The 21,056-nt window shown below is 40.8% G+C and overlaps 3 protein-coding genes across 8 annotated transcripts; 1 reads left to right on the top strand and 2 right to left on the bottom strand.

The window, feature by feature from the left end:
• Positions 1–847: 847 nt before the first annotated feature.
• On the bottom strand, positions 848–14,904 carry LOC124226078 (histone H2B type 1-C/E/F/G/I). Of its 6 annotated transcripts, XR_006885193.1 has the most exons (4): positions 14,506–14,904; positions 13,055–13,247; positions 8,017–8,164; positions 6,344–6,841 (listed from the first exon to the last, which is right to left on the bottom strand). XR_006885193.1 is itself a non-coding variant. In XM_046638887.1 (2 exons), exon 1 carries the CDS (start codon positions 14,893–14,895, stop codon positions 14,515–14,517), a length of 381 nt encoding a protein of 126 aa, XP_046494843.1. In that variant the 5' UTR covers positions 14,896–14,904; the 3' UTR covers positions 848–881; positions 14,506–14,514. The 6 variants fall into 6 exon arrangements, 4 of the variants coding, with proteins under 4 accessions (XP_046494843.1, XP_046494840.1, XP_046494839.1 ...); XR_006885194.1 differs by lacking the exon at positions 13,055–13,247; XM_046638887.1 differs by lacking the exons at positions 6,344–6,841; positions 8,017–8,164; positions 13,055–13,247 and adding an exon at positions 848–881.
• H1-6 (H1.6 linker histone, cluster member) lies at positions 958–2,343 on the bottom strand. The gene has a single exon (XM_046638870.1). The coding sequence runs from the start codon at positions 2,215–2,217 to the stop codon at positions 1,579–1,581; it is 639 nt and encodes a 212-aa protein (XP_046494826.1). The 5' UTR covers positions 2,218–2,343; the 3' UTR covers positions 958–1,578.
• Positions 14,905–15,189: 285 nt separating the features above from the next.
• LOC124226071 (histone H2A type 1-C) lies at positions 15,190–19,717 on the top strand. Its single transcript, XM_046638875.1, has 2 exons — positions 15,190–15,740; positions 17,568–19,717. Exon 1 carries the CDS (start codon positions 15,232–15,234, stop codon positions 15,622–15,624), a length of 393 nt encoding a protein of 130 aa, XP_046494831.1. The 5' UTR covers positions 15,190–15,231; the 3' UTR covers positions 15,625–15,740; positions 17,568–19,717.
• The last annotated feature ends 1,339 nt before the right edge of the window (positions 19,718–21,056 follow it).

Here is a 21,056-nt window from a genome sequence, read left to right as displayed (position 1 = left end):
CCTCACTGCCTTGGTCATGTGAAGCCCATTCCTGCGTTATCGCCACTCCAACCTCAAAGGGAAACAAAGGCCACCCTATGTAAGCAAGGCACTGGCTGAGGCTGATTCCACAGAAATGGAAAGCATGATGTTTAGTCGTTTTCCATTATACTTTTTTGTTTTTGGGGCCCGAGTACTACACAAATGAGTTCAAAAAGGCTAGGTCCTACCTAGTGAGTTATCTACAGAATGTAGTTGTATGAGAAAGAACACGCTACAGTTTTTGCACTGGGCTTTGTTCAAAGTCGCCCCAAATACCATGGCCCCAAATAAGGTTAACTGTATGATTTTAATATTTACAGTGATCTTGAAATAAGAATGCTAAGTCACAAATTTAAAAATGAAAACTGAAATAATTTTATTGAAAATAAGAAAGATACTTTAACTCAGACTCGGGGAGTTTCCTAACACACGCAGTTTTCGTCATTTAAGAAGGTTCGATTCAGACCCTGACACCTGTGCAAGCTCCAACATTTCCATAAAGGTTTTAGGTTTAACATTTTCCAGCCTGTGGACTGCAATCTAGACAAGTCTGTCCAGTTTATACACTCTGTTCATTAATAAAATAAATAGAATTACAATTTTATTAGGCCAATTGTATTAAAATAATCATACTTTGTTTTTGGTGACAACATATGTACTTTGAACATCAAATAACATTTATACGTCAGCCCCCTGGCGTAGTGGTTAAGTTCAAGCGTTTGGCTTCGGAGGCCCAGGGTTCGCGGATTGGGATCCTGGGCGTGGACATACACACAGTTCATCACACCATGCTGTGGTGGGGTCCCACTTGCAAAGTGGAAGGAAGATTGGCATAGACGTTAGCTCAGGAACAATCTTCACTGAAAAAAAAAAATTCACATGCAGTAACTATAGTACGTAGGAAATGATGATAAACTACTTCAATATTCCCGCAACTGCAACCTGAAAATACTTGGTTCCTATCAATCATACAACGGAAGAAAATTTCAGTTAAAAATTAAGAGATGAAGACTAAAACATTTCCCATAAATCCAAATTCTGAGAGACCTTTTGGTTTCTCAAGACCTTTCTCTCTTGATTTCTATATGGGCTCTAAAGTCTGTGGACACGAAGTTAAGAAATCCTGGTTAGCATGTCACTACATACTTTTGTAATCTAAAACATAGTGCTTCCTTAGAAAGAAACAGACGTTTCGGCGCTGAGCTGATCTATCTCCACTTACCTCCACAAACACGGGTAGTTCTACAAGAGTACTTAAAATTTACACGGCAAGATACGTACCATATTCTAACCGTAGTGTGTAACAAGCCAGCTTTTCCGGATTGGGCAGTACCAGAATATTCTGAACTATATGAACCCTTGAAGATGTGTATGTGTACCACGTGTCCAGGTGAGACACCACTTTACGAAAATGACATCTGCTTGTCCAGACAGTGAGATGGTCTAACACTTGATACTCAAGACTTCCACAAGCCTCCAGCGTCACGCCATTTTAGGATCATTTAGGTGGCTCTTAAAAGAGCCTTTGGGTTCTCCGAGACTGGTCTTTCACAACGCTTACTTCTTGGATGCTGTCTTCCTAGGATTTGTCCTTTGCTGCCTTAATTTGGGCTTGCCGGCCTTCGGCTTCCCAGTTCTTCCCTTCCCTGGGCTCTTCAGCTGTTGCTTGCCCTTGGCACCTTTAGACTTCCTGCCGCCTCTGGCAGATGGCTGAGCTGCTGGTGTCCTCGCCTTGCTGGTCCTCTTGTTGGTCTTGGCACTCTTTGGAGACTTCGAGCCCTTGGGTAAGACAAGCTTCTTAGCGTTGGCAGAAGCGCCCTTTTTGACTCTGCCCTTGGGGGGCTCAGGAGTAGCCTTTTTGCTTAGCTTGAAAGAGCCGGAGGCGCCGGTACCCCTAGTCTGTACCACAGTGCCCTTGCTCACGAGGCTCTTGAGGCCCATCTTGATGCGCCTGTTGTTCTTCTCCACGTCGTAGCCGGCAGCTGCCAGCGCCTTCTTGAGAGCGGCCAGCGACATGCCCGCTCGCTCCTGGGACACTGAGAGAGCCTCAGTGATCAACTTGGACACAGACGAACTTGGAGCTTTGCGACTTCCACCCGTCAAGCCAACCGGCTTCTTCCCTCGCTTCTTGGCTGGAGGCTTCTCCATAGAAGATAAAACAGGTTCGGCTGGGGCTGCTGGCGCAGTCTCAGACATAACCACAGACGCACCACCAGAAGTAACAACCAGCGAGTGGCGTACAACGCCTGGGGCGCCTCAGGCCTTATATAGGGCAGGACGCGCTGTGATTGGTGCACCGCCCAGGCACCGCCCCCGCCCCGTGGGAGGAGCATTTGTGTTTGTTTTACCCCCAAAAGTTGAGTCCCACAAAAATCCTCTGCGCAAAATCGCCTAGGTTCCACTGCCGAGTGACCCATGGAGACTCAGATTTCTCATGCCTTTTTGCCTTTTCAGGAAAAATAACCCTGCATGCCAAAACTATTCGATAAAGCCCTCGACTTTCAGCAAAATTCAAGAAGAACAAAACGTCCTCTTTTCCTTACAAATTTAAAATTACTTTTTAGCAAGAGACTTAACTCATCTCTTCTGAGTGTTCTTCCAAATGGTTGGCTTCCAATCAGTGGAGAAAATAAATTATTCACGCCCTGATTTTTATTGAAAATTATTTATGTCTATGAAGGAAGTAACACATCTCTTAAATGCCTCACTGCGGAGTTAGAAGATGCTTATAGAATTGTCTAAAAACTGCGGAGTACGACCTTATTTGGGCAAACAATCTAATAAACCATAACCTACAGAGCACGTGGGTTGCTTGTGACTAAAACCACTCCTCGGTCCCCGCAGCTTGATAGAAGACCCTCAAGGATGGAGTAACATGGATCTCACATATGACGTTTGCTTGGCCAAAATCAGGTCACCTTCGTGGCTGGTATCCTCAACTGAGTTTTGCTTCTGATTTCGTGAATTTAAATCCCACTTCTACCCCACCCCCTCCATCCTCCACTCTCTAAAAACATACACACCCATACACAGAGAAACAGATACAATCCCAGCCCTTGATTAACTATAAAATGTGAGGCAGGACCCAGACTTGAAGAGCTCAGTGGGAACCACAGACCCAGATCTCTAACAGGACTGGTCTGGCAGGTGTGTCTGCAGAGCTGTGGGAAAAGAGTTATTGGAACAATATCCAGGATGCTTCTCTGGGCTTGTCCTAGGACTCCTTTTTGTCAGTGGTCCAGATACAAGAGTTTGCTCATCAAGGCCAGGCCTTCCAGGAAGGTGCTGAGGGAGCAGTATAGTGTGGCCAGAGTCCAGGGTTCAGCAGAGGAAAACCCCATAAGGACCATCTTGTGAAGATCCCCAAAGGCCTGTATGAGAAATCTGGTTGTTATTCTGCAGGCTGGGGAGCCACTCGAGGTTTTTAAGGAGAGAGTTTCTGTATTGTTGTTGTAGTTGTCTTGTTGTTGCTGTAGTTCTCCTGGCTTTAGATTTTTCACATAAACAATGATTATGGAGAAGGGGCCAGTATCAGAGGTTGGTAGTCTTGCAATAGTCTCAGAAGAATGAAAAGGGCTTCATTTAAGGACACAGTGTGGGAAGGGAGAGGGTTGACATTTGAAATACTTCTGAAGCAGGAATCAAATGATAGGACTTTTAAAATGCTGATTGCAAACTAAGGTAGAAAAATCTCTTTGTCTCTCTCTATCTCACGTGCACACACTCACACATGCACATACACAAACACCTGAAACAAAAATTCAGGAAGCAATACTACCTTAAGTGCCTGCATTCTGACATATTCTAATCTAGTCTATTTTATTTTTTTTAAATGCTGGTTGCAAATCATGAGATTGATTTCACAACCCACTAACACACTGTGACCCTCAGTTTGAGAAATCTTTCTCCTTAGGCAGATTGCACACATATCTTACCGAGGACCCCATGTTTTAACATGCATTTGGTTTCTCTGACCCTCAGTGATCTCTGACAGCTCCTGCCATGAAATGTCAGTGACTTAGGTGTCAGGTTGTGGAGTGGATTGATCCTTATATTTACAGGTTGACAGAGCATATCATCTATTGCTTTAAAAGTAATATAGAATTGGATAATTTAAAAAAACTCTTAGATTCCATAATTTAAGATCCAGAGAAACAACCATGATTCATATTTTGCATTGGAAATCTAAAAGATGCCATAAAAACAAGCACACACATATATATAGTGCTTACTCTGTGCCAGTCATTGTTCCAAGTTTTTTCTCTTCAAAAAATAAAAAAAATGTAGGAACGCAGTTTATAAATGAAGAAACTGAGTCACAGGAAATTCGCATAACTTGCCCAAGGTCTTAGGGCTAGTGAGCAGGAAGGCTGAGATTTGATTCCAGGAAGTCTGGCTTCAAAAGGCTTTGTTCCTCCCCTTTCACTCTTCAGCCTCTTCCAAGGTGGCTACAGACATCACCTGTGTTAGGTCACTTTTTCTTTTTCTTTCCCACTTAATGTGTCAGGACTATTGTTCCTGTAATTACATTTTTTATTTCTTTTTTTTGGTGGAGCAACACTGTAATTTTATTTTTAAAAATTCTCTATTGTGGAACTCAATCTTGATAGCCAATAACAGAGGACTAATTACATAACTAAATTGTTTCTAAGTATATTACCTAAGAAATTTATATTTATGTATATATATGTAGTGTGATACCCACATTTGCTTTATACATGTTATATTTATTATAGATGTATCATATATATTCATATTCATATATACACAAATTTCATATACATATAAAAAGGAGATACTAGGAATTATTTTAATTTTCTTCTTTATATATTTCTCTCTTTACACATTTGTACAATGAACATTTAATATGTTTATTCTCAGAATAAAAGATGTTTTAGCCAGGTTCTTATGGATCCTTCCATGATCATTAAAAATATCTTTTATCTTCTTGTAGTATCACTCATTTTCATTGGTGTATTTGTGAGGTGCAACAGTGTCCAGCAGTGACCAGTGGTGGGAACAGACATGTCTAAAGTCTGTTTGCTCCTGCTGTAAAAAGAGAGAGTGATAAATTCACTTCTACAATTCGTGAGATACCTGATATTGTACTTGACTCTGAGAACAACGATAATCATGGTGATGGCTCACAGGTTCTCTGGGAGTTTGTTCTATTCCAGGCGGTGTTCTAAGCACTTTATAGATCCAAATGCATTTAATCTTATAACAACTTTATGAGATACATACTGTCATTCTCCCTATTTTACAGATGAGGAAATTAAGGCTAGAAGAGGTTGAGTTTCCCAGATGACACAGCTGGTGGATGGTGATCCTCGGCATTGAGTCCATGTATACTGTTACATAAAGGATGAATATGACCTAGTCAGTGTCCTGTAAGTTACATTTGAGCTAAGTCTTGAAGGGCGAGTAGGAATTTGTCAGGTGAGGTAAAGACGTTAGGGCGTTTCACAAAGGAGACATGATGACAAAGTCAAGTAGTGGCGATTGTCTAAGGTGAGGTGCTTGGTGGTGAGCCTTGTGGAACTACCTGTGAGGGATGAGGAAGGCCCTTGCATGCCAGGGTGAAGAGTTCAAGCTTGATATTCCCACATGGAGCAGTTGTAGCAGCTCCCAGAAGTCTCCCTTCTCTCAGGTGCCACCCTTCAGGGCTGCTAGCAGATGAAGTCATCCCCCCACTTTCAAATAAGTCAAATGAAACATATCTAATGGAAATGTATGCAAATAAATGCTTAGTCTATTTCTCAAGGTGTTACAAAAGGCCTTTTTCCTCCTCCTCTTGATAAGTAAGCAAAGGCAAGCCTGATTTTATGCTCTCCAGCTGTCCAAACCCAGGGCAGGGAAATGAAGGCAGGCTTTGCTTATATGAGAATCCTTTTTAATACCTGTGGGCTGACACATTAGTAGTGCAGGGTGGACAATGTGGAGGTGGTCCTCTCTAGCTGGTGAGGGGCACAGTCTTGCCCACAAATCACTGACCATCTGTACTGACTCAAGGTGCCACCTCTGATGTCACAATAATGCATTTATCAGACTCACTGTTACTTCAAATGTAGTAGTCTTAACCATTGCAAGTGCCACATGTTAACTTAAACACTGTTGAAAAGGCAACACGTTCAAGGACCTTGCTGGAAGGAACCCCAGCTCTCCCTCCATGTGCTCACACTCACACTGACCCACACAAGCTCACACCTGGAAAGGGGACAGTGACGATGGTACTAGAGAAGGAGGGACAGGTACACAAAACCCTTCAAAGGGAGAACCAGTGGGGCTTTGATTTCTCCTCTTCGTTACTGGTTCTCCCTCCAAGGGCTTTGTATGTGTTTTCCAGCTAAGATTTTATTGTTTGGGAATTGAATTAATATAGTAAAGTGCTTAGAATAGTGCCTGGCACATACTAACTCCAGTGTTAGCTACTGCTGTTACATTAAGCATTTTAATTCATGTTAATATGAAAATTATATCTGCTGCCACTCCTGATCCCCTTTCCCTGCTTTATCTTGTCCTGTTCCATGGCATTTATTCCTTTCTCATAGTCTCTATAATTATTTATAATAACTATTGTTTGCTGTCTGTCTTCCTCAGCTGAGATATAAGCTCTGAGAGGGTAGTGACTGTCCTTTTCCAAGGAGACAGTCACCGAAGATGGCTTCTTAACAGCAGGAGGAACAAGAACCAGAGGATGGTCCTTCAGCGTGAGGGGAAAAAGGGAAGAAATGCCCTCCTTAGAGCATCTCAAGGCTCTGTCATTGCTCCCTCGGTGCTGGCTGTTGTCACTGTCTGACAAGAAACCATTGTGGAGCATCTTAAAAAGAACAGAAGGGTAAGAGGAAGAGGGAAACAGGAAAGGAGTAGAGAGGGAGACAAAAGAGAACTGGACATGATGACTCAGAATTTGCCTGCTCTGCATCTGTGAACTCTGTTTTTCTGCCTGGTCACACAACCAGTCTACATTTGCCTGTTTCCCTGGCAGGTAGGCCGCGCTGAGACTGAGTTTTGGACAAAAGAATGTGGGCAGGAGTGACATGTGCCACTTCCAGGCCTGGCCCATGAAAATCTCCCTCGCAGAGGCATTTTTCTTTCTTCTTCTGTCTGCTGGCCTGATGTTGAGGCTCCAGCAGAGAGCTCTAAGACACAAGGATGCCCAAGACACAAAGTGGAAGGAGACTTTGTCCCTGAAAGACCGTGGAGCAAAGGCCCCATCCCCTTATTGTGATGAGATGTTTTGTAATGGAGTAATAAACTTCTATTGTGGTTAGCTAAGTTTTGGGGATCTGTTTTTTTGAACAGAAAGTATTACTTACCTTGTTTTGACCTGAGATTTGTCTATTGAAGGAAACTCAACATTGTCATTCACAGTAGCACCAACTTCCACCAGCCCATAAGGTACAGATAAGGACACTCAGGCAAGACAGATGAAATGATTTGTCTCAAAGTCTCACAGCTAATAAGTGCAAGCTGGGAGTCAAACTTTGAGGTTCTAGCTCCAGAGCCTGGACATTTTTCACCACAGAGCAATGTTGTGCAACCATTTTACTGGCATGATGCCATTTCTGGGACAAGTATTTTATATTTCCTATTTAATTTAATCCTCACCCCATCTTCATGAGTAGGTAATTATTACCACCCTACAGGTTCAGAGTGGTAGGTTTGTCAAACAGTAACTCAGACATTTAGTTAATTATTAGCATATTGTGTACTTGTGTACCAGGTATGTCAAGTAATAGTTTGATTTTATCTAACAAAGTCAAAAAAGACAATTTATCTAACAGAAAGAGGGGATAAAAGTTCTGCAGATTGTCTGGGAACAAGATGTCATGTTTGTACACTATTTTCAGTAGAAAAGAGCTCCATGTGGACAATCTGTTTTTGCACAGACCAAGGAGGACTTTCAAAGAAAACAATTAGTGCTTCTCTAGAAACTGTCAAGATTGGCTGTGGAGCATATGTGACAGGCTCCACATAATATTTTCCACTGACCTTCAATTAGCACTTCCATCTTAGGTAGGTCATCATCTTCATCATTTCTAGCCTAAGAGCTTCTCAACTCCTCCATTTCGGTCAAAAGAGAGTCATAAAGGAGGGGGTCTATGTGGGTTTCAGTCTCTTCTTTGTAACATTTACTTATCTGCATATTAGACAGTGGAAGAGGACAAAAAAGTTCTAAGGATAGTCACAAATATAATAATAAATATTTGAAATCCATATTGTCTCCAAGTATTTAACTGACTTAATTAGAAGAATAGGTCTCAAAGATCAATTTGATCAACTTTAGTTAAACGAGTTCATTTTTCCTAATCGATTGTTTCAACTCTAATTTGAGCCATAGTCAGAGATAAACTATGTTTCACACATTCTGGTTAGAAACTTTTAGTCAATGTATAGAGGTCCTCACTAAAAACTTGTAAAAATTAACATGCCAGTCTCTAATGATGATTTTTTTTTAATGCTTGGGAAGACCAGATCCAAAATCTAATCATTGAAAAGACTGATAACGGAGAAAAGGAAAAAAACAGTAATACAACAGGACAAAGAAGGAAGAAGCTGTCTATTCTAGACCTCATCTTGATGAGTACAATCCAGGAGGAAGCTTCCTACTTCCAGAATTATGGAGATCTTTTAATGAGTCTCAGAATTGGGTTTCCAATGAGAGTGTACATCCAAATGGTGGGATACTAAATTTGTTTACACTGAGAATCCAATATCCATTTGTCCTTAAGCTTAAAAGCAATATTTGTAGTTAAAAGTCCTGAAAATGGCCCTTTTCAGCAGTTATAAAGTTAACATTTCTTGGAGTCTCTTTTAACACAGTCTTTAATTGTATATTATGTAGAGGTGTGTCTGTTGACATCTTTTTTTGAAAAGTAGCTTGCATTTGTTGGATGTATGATAGCGTAGCTAACATTAGTTATTGATAATATCTGACAATATCAGAATGCCCCAAAGGGAAACTCAAAAGAAAAGAAAAAACAAATCTCACAGATCTTTTGGTACAATTTCAAATGATGAGAATGTATGGAAATCTTTCAGCGTAGACCATATTATCATTATTATTAAGGTTAGGAGTAAAATTTTGACACAGTAAGTTTAAGTTCTTTTGGGCAATTTTACTTTATCTTGTATTATCTGCTCAGCAGCTAGGGGATGACATGGACTGATGTGATCTGTCTAATAAGAATACTTTTATATAGATTTTAAGAAGTATTTTACCTATAGTCTCATTTTTTGTCATTTAAAAGTATTGAAGATATTCTCAGATGTGGAAAGAATTAACATATTTTGAAACTATAGCATGAAATTGATTTGTTAATGTTATGGTTCTTGAGGTGTGAATTGACCCACTGCCTCCCCTTTATAGTTTTTCAATTTATGCTAATTATGGACAAGGCAAGATTCAATCACTTGTTAAATCTTTGGGCTAATCAACATTTTTGTAAAATTTGAACTAGTTTGTGCTTGTCAGAGTTATTTTTTGTTACATGACTATAAAGTCTGGAGATGGTTGGCTACACAAGCAGTGTGAGAGATTTGAGACAGTCAATTTTTATTGAGGGCGTGGTTGTATTTGATTTTATTTTTTCTAATTTAGAAATCAGACTAGATAATTGTCATTATAGTATTGACAGTGATGAAATGATTAAGTGCTATTTTCACATTGCAATTGGGGTATTTTTTTAGCATTATCTTTAATTTTCACCATTGAGATTTTCTATGGTTGTTTGTTTGTCTGTCATGAGTAATTCTCCTCCCTGTACTCTAGCCCCAATATTGCTTGAGCTGTCTGAATAAGTTAGAAAACTCCTTTGTTTGCATACAAGTGAAAGTAACAAACAATCCCCAGGCCTGTCTACTCTAAGTTATATGTCAACTCTCAAGCCTTGAACAAAGGAACACTCTCCTGTCTGGGCTATCAAGTAGACTGAGTTACTGATTATAGAATAGTTCAAACATCACAGTAAAAAATACACTTGGATTATTCTTCAGAGACAATTAATCTCCAAATAATATTATGTCAAGGTTGTAATTAGGGTGGAAAATTAGACAAACCAGAATAAAACAAGTTTAATGTGAGAACATGTTAGAAAGTCATGGGATTGACCTCTGTAAGGAGAAGGATGTCAGGAAGCTGGATTTATGTTGGAACAATATTTAAGAGTTTATAAAAAGCAGACTACACAGTGATTTTACAGCTGATACCTGAAAAATACTAAATTTACCTAATTATATTATCATCCCTCCTTTCTTTAAGATATGGGAAAAAATTGTTGGTTACCTAATGGCTATCAAGGAAACCCCAGAGATAGTTTTTTGGTGTAAAAGACATCTTAACAGTTTTATTATTTTAAGTTTAGAGCTTGAATTTAGAATAGGTAAAAAATAAAGTTGTCATAGAAAATTGGTTATTACGTGAAGATAGAACCATAAACCATAGGTACATAAAAATGAGAAAACTGTCACAGTCTTATTTTAGAGTCACATATAAAACACGACATAAAGTGATGGCAGCAAGTTCTTTGAGGAGAACACTTTTGTCAAAATGCTTTAAAGCTTGGCAAAGGCACAACAATGCATTAAAAATTTAATTTGAATTCTGAATTTTTCTCTTCCATGTGGTGTTTTTTAACCAATCCCAGCAAACTTTTATGTGCATGTGTTTAGATATACAGAAATAAACCATAGGTAAATATAATGATAAATTCATATAATGATGAATTCAAAATCTTTAACTTCAGCTTGAAAGTATATTTACTTTATCAGCATAAATAAGACAATACATATTAAATTGAATTTACTACATTAACAAACAGTAGCAACTTCCTAATAAATAGATTACATGTAGCCATTATCTTGTATGCGTATTTGTGTTTCTCTGTGGCTCCAGTACTTAGAATCAGTGCTGTCTGTGTTACCAACAGTCCATAAAAAGACCAGGCAATTGTGTTCCCACACAGGCATACAAACTGTGAAGCATCCAAAATCTGCCTGATTCTCTGGGCTCAGAAGTACACGTTACATATCCCTGTACAGATTTAAAGCGGCCAAAACAAGCATAACATAGATGTTTCCATTCTCCTGAGGCATCTTTATGTTCTCTAATCTGTCAATCTAGGGTCATTCTAAACTTTGTAAAAATAAGAGACTTGCGTAGATCAAATTGTTTTTAGTGATGTGTATTTTGTACCCTCCAATTTAGAAATGTTCCACGTAGCCAAAGATTAATTAATTTACTCAATTTAATATTCATCTAAATTCTTAGTTATCTATAGATTGTGAATTCAGTATTTAAGCTGACATATTGAGTCCTTATAATTTGTAACGTTATAAAATTAACTCTATTTTAAAAACAGCATTTTCTATTATGATTTAATTTTGTTCAATGTATAATTTACAATTGTACAATTTTAAATAAAGTGATATTAACTTATCTAACCAGTAAACCTAGTGGAAGAAATTTAGTAAGTTCAAACTAATTAGCGCTTTTTTTTAACTTTTAAATTTTATTTTAGAAGATAAACTCTAGACTTGTGTAAACTACAATATCGTGCCAACATTACTTTTACACTATGACAATTAGAAAGAAAAAGACACAAAGTCATTTTTTAAGACAAAATTATTAAGCCAGTGAATTTGTCCAAAAAGTTATCTAGATTAGAGATATGTGATTTTTTTCCTGTGAAATTACATACCATGAATTAAAATTTTTAAGTTCTTTAAAATAATAGAGTAATTCTGTTTTGTTTCTTATCTTGTGACCTGTTAACTAAGACCACTAATTAAACTCACAAACTCTTTTTCTCTAAGTTATAATCTAAACAGGCAGCACATTTAAAGCACCAAGAGAATTTTGATTTTGATTTGAGTTTCTCTTATTTTAAATGGATATATCTTTTGTCTTTATATAAGCCATTTAAAATTTAAGTTTACATTATAATTTATTAATTTCCTGCTGAGGTAGACAATTCGCTTAAAATTTATTTGTATTCACAAAATGGAAAATATTCTCAATTGTTGTTCAAGTTAGTGGAACTCATTGTGAAACTGAAACAAAGTTTAAAGTAGGGAAAAACATAGCCACAGATGTAAGTATGTTGATCAGTTAAAGAAAGAAATGTAATTAAGAAACAAATGTAATAATTAAGGTGAGAGATCCCTCAGAGAGCACCATTGCTAAGAAGAGGAGTAAATTCTCTCATACCCTTTAAAATTTGGTGGGCAGTTCTACTTTCCAGTGCCATATCCCTCACAACAAACACATTCAGCTTTAGAAACTATTAAATACTTGTTCTACAGTGGTTTTGGAAGACTTCTCTTTTTTTTCTCTCTCGGTGGTCAGATTTATAACACCATGTTTCTTCTCTCTCCTCTCTAACCTTACGTGAAGAGCCTGAAGGGACAAATAATTTAGAATTACTGACTCATAAGCTTTAAGAGGCTTCGGCACAGTGAGAGACAGGCCATGGCATGCTGGAGATTCTTTCCTTGCTTTCTTTCTTGTCCTAAGTCCCCTGTTAGGCCTAGCACTTTATTAAAGTCAAAAGTTATTACCCGTGACCCTTTTATATTCATATTATCTTTGAAGCAGGAACGCTATTTTTGCAGGTATTGACAACTATTTGGACTTATAATGAGTAAACACGAAAAAAGTTTTGAAAGGAGGAAAGAGACTCTGATCTTTAGTTACAGGAACCCACAGCATACAAACACAAAACATCAAACACAAGAGATCCCATCGAAGGCTGGAAAGAAAAACACCTACTTCCTGATCTTGAGTTCCCAAATGTCAGAGAATATCAGAATCCCCAGACAAACACAAACAACCCAAAAAAGATTAACAGGTGAGCCCAGATTCCGTGTCCTCTACCACTAACTAATTACGTAATGATCTGATCACAAAACCTCTCATGCACACCCAATCAAGAGTATAATCAAAACAAGAACCAAAAGAAGAAATCAACTTGGCAAGAATAAATGGTAGCATGCAAGACCCAAGGGCAGATTAGCAGAAAGCTCAAAGTACCCAGGGCTGGGCAAGGTCCATTTTCAGGTCATGCATTTCTGTTGATTCCTATGGTAGGACTCAGGTAAACAACATCTTGGTGGTGGTATCTTTGGAAATAAATGGGCAAGGAATTAATGACTAATCTGCTCTTGTATTGACAGGAGAACAAGCAATAGAATTACTTCATCCAGCAAAGGCAAAACCAGAATTTCTATGAGAAAAAGGGGAGAAGGAAAAAACCTGTAGTCAGCCAGGAAACAGTGAATCTGTTGGCACATTTTTGGGGTAAATTGACTAGTCCGCAATTGGGAGCACTCAGTCTGGATGGGACCACCAGGCCTTGAGCAGCCTCCTCAGGGGCATAGAAAAAAATCTGATTTCAGTTGAAGGACTCAGGAAACCATAAACAGTTTGGCTGAGGAGCTTAGATGACAAGCAGCTGCCAGTGTCCTGCCTTTGCACTTCCCCCTTAATTAGGCCAGGACTACACCATCTGTCAGATCACTCTTCTGTCAGGCAGGCAGTGATGAGAGCTGTGTTCAAATGGAGGCCTGTCTAGCTCTAGATAGGCCTTGGTATTCCTCCCAGGTGTCAAAGAAAACTGCAGATTTATCACAGGATCCTTATGCTAAGTAATCTTGTCATCTAAATTACAAAATATTTTACCCAAATAGTAAAAAAATCTAACAAATTTTATTTCATGTACTTTCCCATGTTTTTAATGGAGAAAGCAAAGTTCAGTCCTAAGTACTGAGAATGTGATCTAGACTTGGATGAAATAAACGGAGGAAGCGCTTCTTTTTCACCTTAACACGTTTGCCTGGAGCAAAGATGATAAAATGCTTAAGGGAAGGTGGAATTTCCCAGCCGGCAACCTGCCTGCAGTTGTCTAGTAAGGGCAAGTTCTCCGGTGGATTTTGGGTATGCCAAGTTCAATGGCTTCCCTCCTCTCTTCCCGCCTAGATACTGGGAGCCTACGACCAGCTCTCAGTGCTGCCCCTCTTGGAGACTTGTCAAATTACCTAGCAATTTTGAGCAGGCACCTTCTAAAGCAAGCAGTTTTTCAATGCCGGCTGCATATTGCAAACTATCAGCTAGCTACGGAGATCTTGTTTCCATACTCAGGTCACACCAGACCAGTTACAGTAGACAGAGCACTGAGACAAAAAAGAAAAAAAACAACAAAAAACACAAACCGCGTGGGTTTGAATCGAGATGAACCCAAGTTGCAAAAAAAGACGACAGTAATGTTTGGTACGCGATGTCCACAGCTACAATCTGGTAGTGCTTACCATTTAAATTGTGTATTGCTTTACTTGGATTAAAAGTTACAAATCTCCGTATCTGTCCTTTTCTAGTTAATACTTGGTCATCTCCGTCATGCAATTAAATGTTTGATTACAGCACTCTTTGTGTACATATGGGTGGCTCTTAAAAGAGCCTTTGGGGTTAGGTGTGAAAACGCTTACTTGGGAAGTTTACTTGGAGCTAGTATACTTGGTGACAGCCTTTGTGCCCTCGGACACGGCGTGCTTGGCCAGCTCCCCGGGCAGCAGCAGGCGCACGGCCGTCTGGATCTCTCTGGAAGTGATAGTCGAGCGCTTGTTGTAATGCGCCAAGCGCGACGCCTCACCCGCGATGCGTTCAAAGATGTCGTTGACGAACGAGTTCATGATGCCCATGGCCTTGGACGAGATGCCGGTGTCGGGGTGGACCTGCTTCAACACCTTGTACACGTAAACGGAGTAACTCTCCTTGCGGCTGCGCTTGCGCTTCTTGCCGTCCTTCTTCTGCGCCTTGGTCACCGCCTTCTTCGAGCCCTTCTTCGGGGCAGGAGCTGATTTCGCTGGCTCAGGCATTTTAAAACCTGCAAACACCAAAACTAAAATGAAAGCAGGAAGCGGATTTCTGCTACTTATAGGGCTTTTATGCTAATGAGGGATGCAGAGCGCGTCTTAGTTAATTGGAAGACAAACAGCAAAGCTGTCATCCATGGGCAGAACTATGCAAATAAGGTATGGAAATAACGTTTTTCTATTGGCTACTTAGCTGAGTCTTGTTATAGCCAATCAGACAACGCGTAGTACTCCCCAGGAAATGCCTATAAAAGCAGCAGTGTTTTAGCTACTTCTTTACTTCATCTATCTTGGCAAGAACCTAGTGTTTTTTTCTTGGTGTTTGCTTTGTGTTTTGCGATGTCTGGCCGTGGCAAGCAAGGAGGTAAAGCTCGCGCCAAGGCGAAGTCTCGTTCTTCTCGCGCTGGTCTACAGTTCCCCGTGGGCCGAGTGCACCGCCTTCTCCGCAAAGGCAACTACGCCGAGCGGGTTGGGGCTGGGGCGCCGGTGTACCTGGCGGCGGTGCTGGAGTATTTAACGGCCGAGATCTTAGAGCTGGCGGGCAACGCGGCCCGCGACAACAAGAAGACGCGTATCATCCCGCGCCACCTGCAGTTGGCCATCCGCAACGATGAGGAGCTCAATAAGCTGCTGGGCCGCGTGACCATCGCTCAGGGCGGCGTCCTGCCCAATATCCAGGCCGTGCTGCTGCCCAAAAAGACCGAGAGTCACCACAAGGCTAAGGGCAAGTGAATTGACAGGCATCTGAGTTTCCGGAAACGCTTTGAAACCCAAAGGCTCTTTTCAGAGCCCCCCACCATTTCAAAGGAAGAGCTAATATCACTTTAGATTAAAAGAAATATACAAAGGTAAGCTGTTTTTTCCCAAATTAGAATAGTAAAGCAACAGCCTTGCTTTGCAGTATCGTATTAGTGTCACCAAAAATTGGCTTTTGCTTTTTTTTTTGGCAGAAAAGGCTAAATCCACTAATGGTATAGGTTTACATGTACTCGGGTGTCCTCACGAAGTACACGTTTAAGACAGTCCAGTAACCCGGCTGTGATCAGTCACATCCGGCTACTGCGTAACTGCAGAGCTGTATATTGCGGTCTCTACACTTAAGATTGCCTTGCAAATACTCGTTTGTTGAAGGCAAACTTCCCAAGCAGGATAGTAACCTCCCTATCCCCTGACCAGAGTATTTTAGAACGCCTCGTTTTAGGCTGCAGGCGGCCCGCATTTCCTAAATCCTCTAAGAGAGTTAGACTCCCGCTCAGGTTTACGTTCAAAGAACCTTTTGAAACTTACCAGGGCGTTGATAGGGACCTTGGAAAAATTGATTCCCCGGAGTTATTTTATAGGTGGTAGTTGAAAACACAGACTGAATCTAAACTCAAATTTTAGCTCCTATCCTGCTTACTAATTATGAGATAGGGGCTAATTTCTAACCTCTGGTACTCAATTTTGTCATCTGTAAGCTGAGGGTAGATTGATGGTGTCTTGATCGGATTTTTGTGCTAATTAATTACATTGCTTTATGCGCCTAACCTAGATAGATGGCTGAGATGCAACGAACTGTGTTGTACTATATTTATACTAATATTAAATTAATACTGTATCTTAAGACGCTCTAACGCCTAAGTTCCCAACGCAGCCCTAAAAGAGAGAGAATAGGGCGGCAGGCCTTCCCAAAACGATTGCTGTCAGGGATCTGGTAACTTAGCCGCTCCAACTCCAAACAGTGGCGATCTGGGACCTTGCAAAAATCCCTAGAATCCTCTTTTCCAGGATTGAGTTTCACGAAGTTTTTCTTCTGGCTGACTCGGTTTGTGTTTTATGGGGGATTGGGGGGGTAAGGACGCTGAGTGGGCCAAGGCTTGCGCACGCTTTGGCGCGCAGCAACTCCGGAAGTCCAAGGAGACGCGGCCTCTTATTCAAACGCTCCTCGAGGAGCTCCACTGAAGCATTTTGTGTGGAATCGTTCGTCTGAAGCATTCAAATTCGGGAGTGTGCTGGCAGAGAGAATCTAAGCAGAAACTGGTTCCCGCGGACGCCTAGCACACAGTCGGGCGGTCTTGAGGCAGCCTCCACCAGCACTCCTCCCTCCTCCGCCCCCTTCCCTCCGGGCTTTGCAATCACCAGCGAAAGAAGCGGCTAGAGTGGGAGTTTGGTCAAGGCAAAGCTACAGAAAAAGGAATAAGCATCTTGACGGCCACACGTTAGAATTTCCTGTGGCGTGTTTTTCTTTTTTATTTTTTAAAGATTGGCACCTGGACTAACAACTGTTGCCAGTCTTTTTTTTTTCCTGCTTTATCTCCCCAACCCCCCCATACATAGTTGTATATCTTAGTTGCAGGTCCCTCTAGTTGTGGGATGTGGGACGCCGCCTCAACGTGGCCTGACGAGCGGTGCCATGTCCGCGCCCGGGATCCGAACCCTGGGCCGCCGCTGCGGAGCGCGAACTTAACCACTAGGCCACGGAACCGGCCCCCTGAGGAATTTTTAATGATTCTAATGGGCATCCGGACTGAGAGTCATCAGACTCGGGGAAGGATCAGCGTCACAGTGTTCGAGACCAGGTCTGCTGACAGGACCAGGTTCTTTCAACTCAGCGTTCATTGTACGCTGGAGAACTTGGATCCTTAGGTCAGAATTGCTTTATACGTGCCTTAGGATCCTTTTCATTAATTTTCCAGGTTGTCTTTGAACTCATGTCCAACACTTACTAAGTGTGTGACCTTGGGCTAGGTGCTTAACCTCTGTCTGCCTCCATTTCTTCCCGGATGCCTTCGCTCACCTTGTGATGAAAGAATAGGCTCAGCAGTGTGGGGTAAGTGGCTTCATAAAGAGCTACAGAACTCGATCAACTAATTTATTGTAGAGTGGGGAAAGGAGTTAGAGAAGACTTGAATTTGAATTCTCTTTCACCCTCCTCCCAGCCCCAGCAAAACTTTGTATTTGGTTATTTAGTAGTGAATGATACATTGTGTTAATTTTGTTTGTTTCATCTTCAGCAAGACTTCCTTCAGGTCAAGGACTCTGTCTTGTTAAATTGTTAATAGCATAGACCCTGGCATGCAGTAAACACTTGATAAGTGGGCATTGACTAAATACTGAACTGAGTCAGTGGCTGGGCCATCAGGAAGCACTTTGTTCTAGAGGGTCAGTTTATTACCAGAGGAGACATTAATTACACACCAGACTAAAAAGCTGCTGGTAACATCTTCTTTTTCCAGTAGAAAATCCCTTATGAAAATTCAGTTTGCATTGGCAGTTTATTTGGGGATCTTCAGAAAAACATAGAAGGTGCCAATTGACCAGCTCTTACCTAAACAGTAATGCTAAGGGTCTGTTCCCCAAACAGAGGACGTTCCTCACAGCTCTGTCTCCTCGCTCCCCCTCTCCAACATGTTTCTTCACCTTCTACTTTGAAATGTCACTGTTTATATCCAAAAGCCCTAGCTACTTCTTGGGAAAATTCTCTAGTGGGCAATAAACTCTCAGTAGCTTCAGTTGGTTTCCAGACCTTGAGTAGGTCTCTATCTACCATCCTCAAGAGTCCTGGGAAGGACCATTTAAATTGGGGCAAGTTGATGAGAATGATAAACCCAGGCCTTCCAATTACTGAAGGCACCCGGGCACCAGGGACAAAGTAGATCTCAGGGATTTACTGAGATGTGAGGCTGAGAGGGAATAATTATTTGGTTATATGGGGCCTTCTGAACAAAGCAGATCAGTTTGACACAGTATCACCAATTATAAAATCCCTTTTTAAATTTCCAAGTAACCTATGCAGCAATATCCTTTCCTTTACTCCATCCGTCATACCCTCACTTCTTTTTTTTACGCATCATTTGAAGTCTTTTTTTGCAAGTATGATAAATTTTATAATCAATTGTAAGATTATATGTATTTTAAAGTTAGAATTAGGTTACCTTCTAAGAGTTTTTCATCTCTTGATCCTGAGTTATAATTATAAATTTAAATATTACTAAGTATAATGCATATATATTATTAGAGGATATTAGGAATTTAATTGGGAATTCCCAGTGCATACTGAAAGTGAGAATAAGGGTTCGTATGTAGTCCAAGAATTCTTCTCTATTTTATTCAAGTACCTTAATATTGTACCAAACTAAGTTAGCATCATCAGAAGATCTACTAAAAGAAAGTTATCCTCTAGTTTTACACCTAGAAAACTGTATCATTAATAAATACACAAATCCACAAAAAAGACTAAGTAATTATAATCATCGTAATGCCAACAGAATTTGGAATATGACATGGAGACTTCAGAATAAAGTGAGTTCTCAGGCATGGAATTAGTGTAGTCAGACTGAAAAAATACCAGAACTTTATTGGGTTTCCTTACATTGCAGTTGGTTGTTTGAGTTGTGGTTTGGGCAGGGTGACAGAACCACTATCTCTTAGGGCTTGGGACTTATGTACGTCACTTATAGTTGAGGCTCTTTCTGAAAGAAGCAAGTGTGCTACGTTCCAGACTTTTTGTTATATGTTGTCTATCTGCCAGTTGAAGCTTAAACTTTTACCTTATTCCTCACTCTGAGGGATGCCGGGCAGTGGCAGGTAAGTATGTGCCCTCTTTCGCATATTTGGTGATAGCCAGAGCTGAAAATACAAGGCTTGAGTTTACATGACAATAAATTGTCCTTGCATTAAAGATCTATCTCAAAATGGCCAGACTCTCATGTGCTCTAAATTTTAGTACCTTGGAGCTTGGTACCAGCCCTTGTTCTTTACTCTGTCTCCTTGATGATTCCATCAATACTGCAGTTTTGAAGATTATCTATATGCAATAAACTTCCAATTTTATATCTTCAGTCTTGACCTCTTTCCCGAAACGCAAATGTGTGTATACAGATTTCTACTTGACACCTTTGCTTGGAACTCTAACAAGCCTTTCAACCCAAATACTGCCAAGACACAGGAGTTAACATGGCGCTCCCTAAGCCTGTTATTCCCGCCAGGTCTCCCGAGTCAGGACGTGACACTACCAGAAATCCATTTACTCAAGCAAAAGTTCTAGGAGTGGGCCTTGCTCCCTTTCTTTCATTTCCACAAATCCAAAATATCTGTAAGTCACGTCACCCACACATTCAATACATATCTTAATTTATTCACCATGCTCCTGAGGGGCCATCCATGGCCTCTGGCCTCTGCCCACCTTCCCAACTTCATCTCCATCTCTCTACTGGTCTCTCTTCCTACTTGCCAACTCTTTGCTGTAGTGGGGAACAGAATTTGCCACTCCATAATGTGTTTCTTTGGTGTGATTATTTTTAAGAACAAAAGACTCAGAGAGAAACTTTGAGCTTCCTCCTAACTGCCAAAAAATGTGTAAGATAGAAGGCCTGTTCCAGGAAGGAGCGATCATCATAGATAAGTCTAGGTGTGGTAGACAGGAAGGCACCTAGCAAGGCTCATTTTTTAGAAAGGCCCATTTTTATCAAAGTTCTCTCTCAGGTCCCATTGTCTCTAGATGGGTCTATAAACATTTGTTTACCAAACATTTGGTTTTCCATTTCCCTGTAAATTGACCTCCTCCCTTTTGAAGTCCTAAGCAACCACCCCCAACATCCTCCTTTGATTTTAGCCAAGGATGGTATTTATTTATTTATTTATTTTGCTGGGAAAGATTTGCCTTGAGCTAACATCTGTTGCCAATCTTCCTCTCTCCCGTTTTTTTTTTTTCTCCTCCCCAAAGCCCCAGTACATAGTTGTATATTCTAGTTGTAAATCCTTCTTGTTCTTCTATGTGCGCTGCCACCACAGCATGGCTACTGATAGATGAGTGATGTGGTTCCGTGCCTGGGAACTGAACTTGGGCCACTGAAGCAGAGTGCGCCAAACTTTAACCACCAGGCCATCAGGGGTAGCTCAGATAATCTTTAAGGTGGTGCTTCAGCCATTTTGGCATTACTCAGTTTTCCAGGGTTTCTCTCGTGTATATACATTATTAAACTCTGTTTGACTTCCTCCTGTTATTCCGTCTCATGCCAACGTAACTCTTGGACTAGCCAGAAGAACTGAGAAGGGCAGAGGAATAGATCTTCCCTCCCTACTGCTGCTTCAATGTATTTGCATTGTTAGGGTCTTTCTCTGAAATGTCTGTTCTCTGACTTTTCTTCTGGCGAGCTCATTCTCACCTTCCAGGTCTCAGGTCT

This window comes from Equus quagga, chromosome 15 (assembly GCF_021613505.1).
Source record: "Equus quagga isolate Etosha38 chromosome 15, UCLA_HA_Equagga_1.0, whole genome shotgun sequence".
Classification (NCBI taxonomy): domain Eukaryota; kingdom Metazoa; phylum Chordata; class Mammalia; order Perissodactyla; family Equidae; genus Equus; species Equus quagga.
The sequence above is the reverse complement of the archived record's forward strand: the minus strand, read 5'-3'. Positions and strand labels throughout refer to the sequence as shown.